The sequence below is a fragment of the Otolemur garnettii genome, unplaced genomic scaffold (genome assembly GCF_000181295.1).
Source record: "Otolemur garnettii isolate 467f Iridium unplaced genomic scaffold, OtoGar3 scaffold00046, whole genome shotgun sequence".
Lineage (NCBI taxonomy): Eukaryota > Metazoa > Chordata > Mammalia > Primates > Galagidae > Otolemur > Otolemur garnettii.
Window position 1 is genome coordinate 2,173,244 of NW_003852441.1, and position 11,479 is coordinate 2,184,722.

The 11,479-nt window shown below is 41.6% G+C and overlaps 1 protein-coding gene across 1 annotated transcript in view; it reads right to left on the reverse strand.

Moving 5' to 3' along the window:
• Positions 1–9,768, reverse strand: part of AKAP10 (A-kinase anchoring protein 10) — a 77,816-nt gene extending 68,048 nt beyond the window's left edge. The window contains exons 1-3 of the mRNA XM_003791064.3: positions 9,504–9,768; positions 3,224–3,271; positions 424–606 (exon numbers count right to left, since the gene is read on the reverse strand). Coding sequence (XP_003791112.1) covers positions 424–606; positions 3,224–3,271; positions 9,504–9,591 — 319 coding nt within the window. The 5' untranslated portion in view covers positions 9,592–9,768. The remainder of the gene's footprint in view (positions 1–423; positions 607–3,223; positions 3,272–9,503) is intronic.
• Positions 9,769–11,479: the final 1,711 nt, after the last annotated feature.

Consider the following 11,479-nt stretch of genomic DNA (forward strand, 5'->3'; position numbering starts at 1 on the left):
TACAGAAGAAACTCTGTGAGTTGACCACCCACAGGACTGTGTAACAAACTGGTCAACATACAGAGGTGGTCAACATAAGGAAAGAGGCCTGCTGTACTGATATGTACATGTGGTGCATGTCCGGTCTATGAAAGTTAGGTCAACTTAAGGAGGCAGTCAACTGCAGATGTTCTACTGTATTTATATTTAGTGATTAAATGTATTTTTCTTCTGGAAATTGCTCATTTTTCTACTGGGTATGCTTTATATACGTATAGTGATATAACACAGCTGCATTCATTATACTTACTGTTGTCATTTAAATACATTTTTCAAAGCCCCTTCATATACATATATATATAGTTCAGTATCCTATGATAGGAGGCGTATTGTACTCAAATCTTTTCTCTTATAAAAAGTTAACAGAATGTAATAGTCACTTACCCAAGTCACCAAAATGAGCGGCCTCCATGTGGCTTGGCTGCTTCTTAAGTGTTGCTGTCCTGCTACTTGAAAAGGAGTCCATGTTGGCAGAAATGGCATTGATTGCAACATGACTTGGTCCCGCAGCCTCCAGCAAGGCATGATTTTTAGTGCTCTTTTGTGGGGAATGTACGGACACTGAAGCTATAATTTTTCAAAAAATTGTTAGGAATTAAACACAATTTGATAGTCTCACGAAAAGGTTTTCAGAGAACTTTAAAAATTAAATTTTGTAACGTTTCGCAACATAAAATACTTAAGAGGAAAAGTAACTTAATCAAGTGGCAGAAAATTGGAAAGAAACACCCTACTATCATTGATAACTAAAATACTGCACCAAAAGTGCAACTTACAAGAGGAAAGGTCTTTGATCACTATTTCTACTGAGGATAAAAAGCACCAAAGCCAGAAAACACTGTGGAACACAGACCTTTTGCCATTTCTTTCTTTTCTTTTTTTTTTTTGGTAGAGACAGAGTCTCACTTTATTGCCCTTGGGAGAGTGCCGTGCCGTCTCACAGCTCACAGCAACGTCCAACTCCTTAGGCGACTCTCTTGCCTCAGCCTCCTGAGTAGCTGGGACTACAGGCACCCGCCACAACGCCCAGCTATTTTTTTGTTGTTGCAGTTGGGCCAGGCCGGGTTTGAACCTCAGTATGTGGGGCCAGTGCCCTACTCACTGAGCCACAGGTGCTACCCCCTTTGCCATTTCTTAATCCTTCCTTGCTTCAGAAGCAAAACTAAAATTGCAGAATGCTTAAAGGAAAAACCTTAAGAATACTTATTAGCAAATTTTCTCCATCTAAGAAGATACATTGATGATCAAAGTTCAAGCTGTTTAATGATAAAGCATGCTTAAAATTCACAAATACATTTTTTGCAGTAATCTTCATTTGACTTCATAATAAAGAGGTTATTCACCAATGTGTTAATAGGAAACAATCAACTCAGTATTACAATACTGTCAAATAACCCTATGAACTTGTCACTACAGAGGAATTAAAATTCTACCTATCTGTCCTACAGAAGTATCAGTGACTGTTTAACTAAAGGTTTTTAAGAAGTTTTGTCTTAGTACAGCACTATAGCAGAAAGGACAGAAAAGACACAGGTCACTTGGCATGCTACTCCTCAAGATAAATACTCTCAGGTAACTAAACTTGTACCTACTAGTACCCCTTGCTTTATTGAGTAGTTAACAGCCAAGTGCTCTCGACCTCAGCAAACAGTTCTCAGACATACAATCCAAACAATTAATTTGTTATATTTCTTAGGAAGACTACATACTATAATTCAATCTATTGCTCTTTGAGATGTTTATAGGATTAAACAAGTAAGAATGTGATACCTGTTTTCCAAGTATCTAAATGTATCACGATTCAACAAGAACTGTGGAACTCTGTGTACAAGGGGTATCCAACCTTTTGGCTTAGGCCATATATTAAATACACAAAAACTAATCAAAGCTGATGAGCAAAAACAAAGGTCTGTACATAATTTTCATGATATCTGACACCACAGATAAGCAAAAAGTCCTCACAAAATTCATATACGGCCCATGGGCCACAGGTTGGACATGCCTGGCCCTAAACCATCAGATTTCCTTCCTTCTACTACAATCAGCTCTTGTCTTCACAGGCTTCTCGTTGCTAAGGACTTTCAGCCTTCATCAATGCCAATCAAATTTTGCCTTAGAGAAGGCAGTTTAAACTAATGTGGAATCCAACTGGCATTAAATTATCAGAGGACAATAGGCTGTAAGTTACACTACTTTTCCCCTAATTTTACAAATCTCCTAAATTAGTCTCCCCCTGGAAAACTGAGCATATAGAATAAACACCCAATGCTAGCAATACGAAATACATGCACTGGAAATAAAAATCTAAATAAGGAGCAATCTACAGATTTTATGTAAATAAATTGTATTTATAAAATTTATACAAAATCATTACAGAAACAATTTCCATTATGATTTTCCCATTCTAATCTCTGTACACTGGACATAATGAAATCAATAAAAAATTTAGCAGAGATTATAATCTAAAAAAAGCATATTCCGATCTATACATGCAAAAGTTTTGAGACAGACTGTGTTAAAGTTATTTCACTTCCAAGAAACACAGTCAACAGTATCCCTTCTGATTCTCTCATGAAGTTCCAAAGTGCTCAGCTCATCAGTGCTGCTGGAAGGGCTGCATTTATTTCTGTCACGTAGATTTCACATTTCCTGATTTTTGAGTATCTCAAAACTTTTGTAATGATCCAGGTAAATAAGAACAATGTATTGATCCTAACAAACTGCTCTAAATAAATTTTAGATTAAGGTTATTTGTTCAAAGAAACAAAGAAGTGAAAAATGTAGTCATCCATATTTCTGAATAAAGGACAGAAAACCAAGCCTTAGAAGTGGGCAGTGCTTTCCCTCAGCTGACGGACTGCTAGTGGGAGCATTCTTCATTGTCTGCCTTATTAAGAGTCAAATAACTGCTTTCAGGGAACAATCAAAGGTGTGATTAAAGTAAGGGCACTGGTTCACTGAAATCACTAGGGATTGCCAGCTCAACCTAGGTGCAGCGAAAGCCAAATGTGCTAGGTGATAAAAGATATACAGGTTAAAGAGAAATAAGTCACAATAAAAAATACTTATAAAATAAGGCAGAAATGATTAATACCAAAAGAAGAAAGATGGTAACAGTGTTAAAGAGTCTGTAAATGCCAAGCACACCACTTTTTAATACAGTTTAGTGTGCTGCTGAACTCACCTCTAATGGACTTGCCATCTGAGGTCTTCTCTTGTTCTTTGCCTTTCACTAAAAGATAAAAGAGCATCATGACCAACTTTTTGCAGCCAAAGAGATCCATTCCATACATTGTAAAAATAAAAAAAGCTTCAGTTTGGTTTTTTTTTCCTTGAGACAAGGTTTGATACTGTTGCCCAGGATGGAGTGCAATGGCACAATCTTAAAGCTCACTGCAGCCTCCAACTTTGTTCAATTGAAGCAAACCTCTCTTCTCAAGTATTTTTAGCTAGGACTACTGGCCTGTGCCACCATGCCTGGATAATATTTTAATTTTTTGTAGACATGAGGTCTTGTTATGTTGCCCAGGTTGGCTTAGAACTTCTGGCCTCAAGTGATCCATCTCAGTCTCCCAAAGTGCTGAGATTACAGGTGTGAGCCACCACTGGCCAGCAAGCTTTACTCTAACTGATGATTATTCAAAGTTCTAACAGGGGAATGTAATTTTTTTTTTTTTTTCTGCCACATACTGGAAGGTCAGCTGTCTTGGGCCACACATTAAATACACAAACACTAATGAAAGCTGATAATCAAAAAAAAAGTCCGGGCATAATTCTCCCATATTTGATACCACAGATAAGCAAAGTAGTCCTCAAATAATCCCACAGGTGGCCTTCAGGCCACAAGCTGGACTTGCCTCAGCCTCCCAAGTAGCTGGGACTACAGGCGCCACCACAAGGCCCAGCTATTTTGTTGTTGTTGTCATTGTTTGGCAGGCTTGGGCCAGGTTCGAACCCAGCAGCTCTGGGGTATGTGACTGGTGCCCTAGCCACTGAGCTACAGGCGGCGAGCCTCTACTTGTGCTCTTAAATGTTAAAAACTGAAGTGAGCCTGGGTGTGGTGGCGCACCCTATAATCCCAGCACTTTGGGAAGCCAAGGCAGGAGGATCACTTGAGACTAGGAGCTTGAAACTAGCCAGGCAACATAGCCTGAGACTCACTCTCTACAAAATATATAAAAATTATCCAGGTGTGGTGACCTGTTGTAGTCCAAGCTACTCAGGAGACTGAGGCAGGAGGATCATTAGCTCAAGGCTAGGAATTGGAGGTTTCAGTGAGCTACAATAACACCACTGCAGTCCAACCTGGGCAACACAGCAAAACCCTGTCTCAAAACAAACAAAAAAATGAAAGGCTAGTAGCAGGAAATATTAATAACTAGCTCTCAGGGCATCCAATATGAAGTCAATTCATATTTGAGTGCCAGACATCCTGCTGGCTTACTAAAGACAGTGATATCGAGTAAAGTTCATATTCAAAGTGTGGAGACGAAAATGGGAAAAGTTAAGTAAGTAAGATCATTGCAGGTACTGATCACTGTTGTCAGGAAGGTACAATTTTAAAATGCAATAGGGTGAAGTATTTTGCATATAGTTTAAGGTTCCCTTACAGTCCTCTCAGCAGCATTTGCCAACTGACTACATCTTCCTTGAAATACTTGTCATGGCTTCCTTGACACTCCTCCCTGGTTTTCTAGCCACTCCTCACCTTATCCCCTTACTGACCTCTCCTCCTTTACCCACTGAAGAGTTTCTGAGGAAAAGGGTGGGTCCTTCTCTTCTTTTCCCTGCATATACAAATGTTATTTCCTGGCCGATCTTACCCATTCTGAAGGCTTTCCATACCACAGATGTGTGCTATAACTCCTAAATTTACACTTTCATACTAAATCTTTTTGATCTCAAATTTGTATGTGTATAGCTAACCACCTACCTGCCATCTCCCATAATTCCACTTGTCCAAAATGGAATGTATCATCTTTCCCCAAAACTATTCTTAATCTCATTCTTCATCCTCTCTCGTGAACGACACTATCATCCACCTTGTTACTCAGGCCAAAAATCTCGCAGTCATCCTTAACATCATCTCTCTCTCCTTTACCTCCCATGCCCAAATCACCTATCATCTGTGACCAACTAATTTCACAACCATTAACATACCTCCACAGTTCCACTTTTGCTATCCTCAAAGCAGTCTCCTACTACCAATCAGACTGCTTATGTAATATAATACTTCAAACATAAAAGAACAGACACATAATTATCAAATATGAGCATTCTGCTTTATTTCCTTCCCACCCCGCAAGTATTTTATACAGAGTTTAAGATTCCTATGAATCACCACCTGACCAGAGATAAGTACTACCCCAAATGAAATGTTTTCCTGCCATACATATTTTTAGACATTCACCACATATGAATACTTAAAAAAAAATGGTATTTTTCTGCACATTTAAAAAAATTACATAAGTAGTATTCTACACATATAGATGACTTGTCTGCATTAATGTAGTTACAGTTCATTCAAGCAGATCTAGCTTATTCATTTTAACTACTTAATTCTTTTATAAATACACCTTTTTTTGAGGCAGATTCTCACTATGAGTGCTATGGTGTCACAACTCATAGCAATCTCAAACTCCTGGCCCCAAGTAATTCTCTTTCCTCAGCTTCCCAAGTAGCTGGGACTACAGGCACCCTCCACAGCGCCTGTCGGCTATTTTGTTGCAGTTGTCACTGCTGTTTGGCAGGCCTGGACCAGGTTCAAACCTGCCAGCCCCAATATATGTGGCCAGCACCCTAGCCACTGAATTACAGGCGCTGAGCCCATACATACACCTTTATTTACCCATTCTAAATGATAAAAGTTAGTGGTCATTTACATTACTTCCTAATTTTTGCTTACAAACATTGATGTGATGTGACATTCTAGTACATGTCTACTTATGGACATAAACAAGAATTTCTCTAGAATAAACCTAGAAATTTCTAGGTAACAAAGTATGTGCATTTTTTAATAAAGATGGGAGTCCATTTATACCTCTATAACCATGCTTCATTTTCTTATCCTTGGTATTTCTAATTTTTCCCAACTTATTAGTGTTGAAATGGTATTTGATGTTTTAAACTTATTTCCTGTTTCCTTTGAACTTACATCTTTTCATGTTTACCAGCCTTTCGGGTTTCCGCTTTTGTGAACCTCCTCACTGTCTTTTACTTATTACTTATAGCAAATCCACACACATTCTAGATGTTAATTCTCTGCTGTTTCCATTGCAAATATCTTCAGTATACTTTATAGTTTTTAATGTAGTTAAATTTACATCATATGGATTGTATTTTCCTGTACCTTACTTTTAAAAATATCCTTTGCTATGCCAAGATCAGATTTTTCCCCACTACATATAATTTCAAGTTTTGGTTTTTCACATTTTGGGCTCTTAGCTACCTGAAATTTACTTCAATAGATCAGGGATTGGCAAACTACACAGCCCACCACTAGGTTTTTTTAAATAAAGTTTTATTAGAGTCCGCCATGCCCATTTGTTTACATACTCTTTACGGCAACAAGGACAGAAAACTGTGATGGAAACCACATAGCCTGTAAAGCCTAAAACATTTACTGTCTGGCCCTTTACAAAAAAAAATTAGGTAAGCCCCGATATGTATGAGAGAAAGTAGGTAATGTTTTCATTTTTTCGCCAGCTGGAAAACCAGCATCATATACCACTTAGTCTATCTTCTCTCAACTGACTAGGAACTCTTTTTATATACCAAGTTTGCGTACATACTTGGGACTGTTTCTGTGCATTCATTTTGGAAATACACCACAGCTGGAAGAAGGGAAACCAAATGGAAGACTAAAACAAAATAATGCTGCTTCCCTGATGTTCATAAAGCTAGTTTCTTCTTGAAATTTAGCCTGAGACTTGAATGTCATCTCCTCAGAAGACTTCCTTAACCACCCAATCTAAACAGAGATGACTGCCCAGACCAGGGTGTTGTCAAGGATGGTAGGAAACAGTTGGATTTGGGTATGTTCTCAGTGGACTTAACAGATTTGCTGATTAGTCAGACATAGAGTAAGAGAGAAAAAGAGGTTGAAGGTTGTACTAAATTTTTAGCCTGAGCAATTAAAGGGCCAAAATGCCATCTACTGAGAAAAACCAGTGAACAGGTTTCGAAGGAGTAAATACAAAACAAAATTTTAGATATGATAAGTTAAAGGTATCTGTTAGAGATATAAAATGGACCAACAGTTGGATATACCAGTTAGGATTCAGAGGTGAGGATCCAAGTATAGGTAAATTTGGGAGTTAACATATGGATCGTATTTAAAGTTAGTATTTAAAGTCTGGACAAGATCTGTGATAGGACCGTCTCCAGCTTCTACTCTTGCATGTAGAATGATCTTTTTAAAGGATAACAGATCACTTATTTTAAAAGGAGTCATCTAATCCTAGCACTCTGGGAGGCCTTGAGCTCAGGAGTTTGAAACCAACCTGAGAAAGACCAAGACCCCATCTCTACTAAAACAACAACAAAAACTACCCAGGCATTGTGGCTCACTCCTGTAGTTCCAGCTACTCAGGAGTCTTAAGACAAGAGATCGCTTGAACCCAGGAGTTTGAAGTTGCTGTGCGCTAAGCTGATGTCATGGCACTCTAGCCTGTGCAACAGAATGAAACTGTCTCAGAAAAAAAAAAAAAAAAAGAAAGAACAAACAAAAAAGAAAAGGAGTGATCCTTTTGCATTTTTAAAATAATTCTCTTTGTGCTTGTTATAAAATCTAACCAAGGCCTATACAACTCTCAATCATCTAATCCTTACTTACCCATATGCCTCAGTCACAATTGCCTTCTTTCCTTTCTTGAAGGGCACCAAGCTCTTCTTGCCTTTGAACACTGTTATTCCCTGTGCCTAGACTGTTTTTCCATGGTCTCTCTAAAGTTACCCTGCCTACTGATCCTTAACTCTTAGGTTTCCAGGTTACCTGCTGAAGCCATTCTCTGACATCCAATCAAAAAGCTTTCTCCTCTTAAATGTTTCGTAACTCCTCCCTTGATTCTTAAATATACACCATATATTCTCTCACACACATACCCACACAGAGAGATTTGTTTATTTATTGTCTGTCTAGCCCAGCAGACAACAAGCTCCCTTGGTCCAGAAACTTTGTCTTATTCACTGCTCAATCTTGAGGGCCTAGTACAGTGCCTGACAGACCTCAGACACGCATAAATATTTGTTAAATAAATAGCCTCTGGTGCAACATGCAATTTGCCTCATTATTCTTTTTCTAAATAAACCTTTTGCATTCATATGCTTTATTATTCTTGTAATGCTTTTTCCCCTTTTAAAAAAAAAAGACCAACCCCTTCAAAATGATCAAACCAGGGAGCTATTAATAATATCCCTTACCTTACCAATAAAGCTTCCTATCTTAATTTTGCCAGTTTCATTCATTCAGCACTGTTTCATTCACTCATAACCTAGCATCGCTTACCAAAATCTTGTACCTACTGAATAGGAATTCTTTAAAGTTAGCCAGGGCTAAATAGGCCTTTAAGGAATCATCTAATTCTGAGTTGAGAGAGAATAAGTGTGACTTAACGGGTCTATTCCCAGACTACAGTTGGTAGGAGAGCTGTCATGTGAACCCAAGACCTTGATTTCCTTTAGTGCTTTTTCCAAAACCAGTTTCTGTCTGGTACCTTTTCTCTGAAGCACAAGAACTGATAGGACTACGATCTTCCAAAGATCCATACTTGTTCACTTTGGATATGTTTTTAACTAAGTACAACAACTTTACCCAGGATCAAAATCAAGCTGCCTTTACTTAAAAACTGTAACAACTGAAAATCAGAAATATAAGCAGTTCATTTATAAAGTTAGGGTTCCAGTAATTAGTAAGTTTGCTAAGTCAACAAAAAAAGTAGTCTTCCTCATTGAGGAACTTGAGCAATAAGTAATTTTATTTCAGAAAGAGCTGTAACGCCCTCCCTCCTAAAAAACGAGGAAACTGGGAAATAGACCTGGCTAGATAAACGATTTTTTCACGTTTTGCTTTTTGACATAAAATCCTTAAGATTCGGACAATTCAGACTTCGGTAAAAGGCACTACATGGATTTCCTTGATCTTGATCCACAGTGGGCAAAAAAAAATCCAAAACCTCAAAACCCAAGGAAAGCTATTCTTAAGCTAACACTGAACTTCCCCAGGTTTCAGCAAACACTTCTGGACCAGCGCGACTATCCCTGTGACCTCGCGCGAGGTGGACACCTTCTCCCTCCCTGCAGGGTCCCAGAGCAGAGCAAGGTACTCGAGGGGCGTCCGCGCGGAGGCCGAGAGGCTGACCGGGAGCCTTGCCGCCGCCCCGGAGGAAGGAAGCCCTTGCAGGCCCACCTGCCCCACGCCGCCCCCGAGGCCCGGCCCGACTCCCCGCCGGCGCCCCCTCAGCTACCTTTCCGCCGGAAGAAGGACATGGCGGGGCCCGGGTCGGGGCGGAGAGTGCGGGGGGACTGTCGCGGGGAGGGCCCGGCTCCCCTCATTCAGCAACTGGCCCGGACTTCCGGGTCCGCAGAGGCCGCTGCACTAGCCCGAAAACAGACCCCGCTTCCGGGTGTAGGTCCCACCGCCTCCTCTAGCTGCCCAGGCAGCTCCTGCCGCCATATTATCAACAAGCCGCCCGCCCGGAGTTCCGGTCCTTCCCCGCGCGAAGCTTCACGGGAGGCCCAGCCGCCTGCCCCGCCCTCTCCCGGGGTGCAGGGCCGCACCGCCCACGTGACCTCGGCGCGTGCGGCCTACTTCCCTGCCGCTTGCGGCTAGCGGCGGTCTCCGCTGCGGCTCTGTGCTGCCTGCTGCCGTCCCTCGGCGGTCTCCTGCAGACCCGAGCTCTGCAAAACTAACCCTCCCGGAGCGGGAGACCTCCGGGAGCTGGGGAGGCGCTCGCCACACGTCCGGGGCGCCTGGCCGGTGGCCGCCCACGGAACGTGCCCTTGTAAATGGTAGGGTCACCCGGCCACACTCCGGAGTGGTCCCTCCGATCTGCGTTCGAGTTTCGTTAGAAGGCGCTGGCGGCCCCAGGCATTGCTCCCCTGCACCCCGCAGCCCCGGCTTCCCCAGGGAAGCAGATCGCCCCGGCGCTCAGGTTCGCGGCGAACCAGAACCCTGATGGGGAATGGGAGGCACAACCTGCTGTTGGCGGCTCCGGTGGCTCTCTGGGTCCCAGTGACCTAGGGAATGAAAAAAAGAAAGTGGATTTATTTTCAGAACGGGATTCCTGCAAAAGCCCAAATTTGTAAGGGACGGCAACATACAAGCCTCTCCAATATTTACAAGGCAAACCCCGGTGTATCGTCCTTGTTCACATGCCATTTTTTTGTGAATCTTTGAGACTAGGTTCCTTTAGACACCTTGTGGCAGCTCCTGTGCAGGGGAGGGATTGGTGGGGAGTAGGAAGGTAATAGCCACTCAATGAATGTTCGCTGCGGGGTTTTGATCTTATGTAAACAGGAAAACTGAGTTACAGAAGAAAAGGCAATTTGCCCAAGATTGTTCCTGGTGTCGGGGTTTAAGACTAACTAGAACTTGGGAGGCTGAGGCAGGAGAATCGCTAAGACCAGGAGTTTGAGGTTGCCGTGAGCTGCGACGCCACACCACTCTACCCAGGGCGACAGCTTGAGACTCTGTCTCCAAAAAAAAACTAACCAGAACCCAGGATCTTTTCACCATATTATTAGAGTAGATGAATAGGTTTATCTGTTTCACTTACAGGCATGTTTGCAAGTGCATAAAAGTTTACCAAGACTGATAGTTATTGAAAACTTACTAAGTGCCCCAGCCCTGTGCTAAACCCTCCACATTAGTAATAGTCCTTAGTGTCGGTCTTGGTGTGGGAAAAACTAGGCACAGAAAAAGTCACCTGCTCAAGGTCACAAATTAACCAGAGGCTAGTTCGTGTTTGTTGACTGCTTAATTGGTTGAAGCAGGAGGAACACAAGGGAAAAAATCCTTCCTTATTTTCTGGAAGCAGTATCTTTCCCAACTTCCAGTCAAGCCTCTCCATTGCCAATAGGCAATTATTCTGAAATTGCCTTCATCCCCCCAACAGCTGAATACATTCCAGTCACAATAATGGCCATTATTTATGAAGCAATTAATTATGTGCCCTCTAAGTACTGAGTGCCTTATAATCCTGATCTCACTTAATTCTGCAACCTTGCTCCCACCCCAAAGTGAGACTCTGTGAGCTGGCTGCCATCCTTATCCACAGTTTACAAATGTGGTCCTAAGGCTCAGAGTAACTCACCCAGGATCACAGGCTAGTAAGTCAATCTGACTCCAAAGCCAGATTTCTCTCCACCTCCAGCCCATTGTTCCAGAATAGGGTGTATTGGGCAGGTACGAGGAAATGCTTGATACTTAGCAGTGCAGATT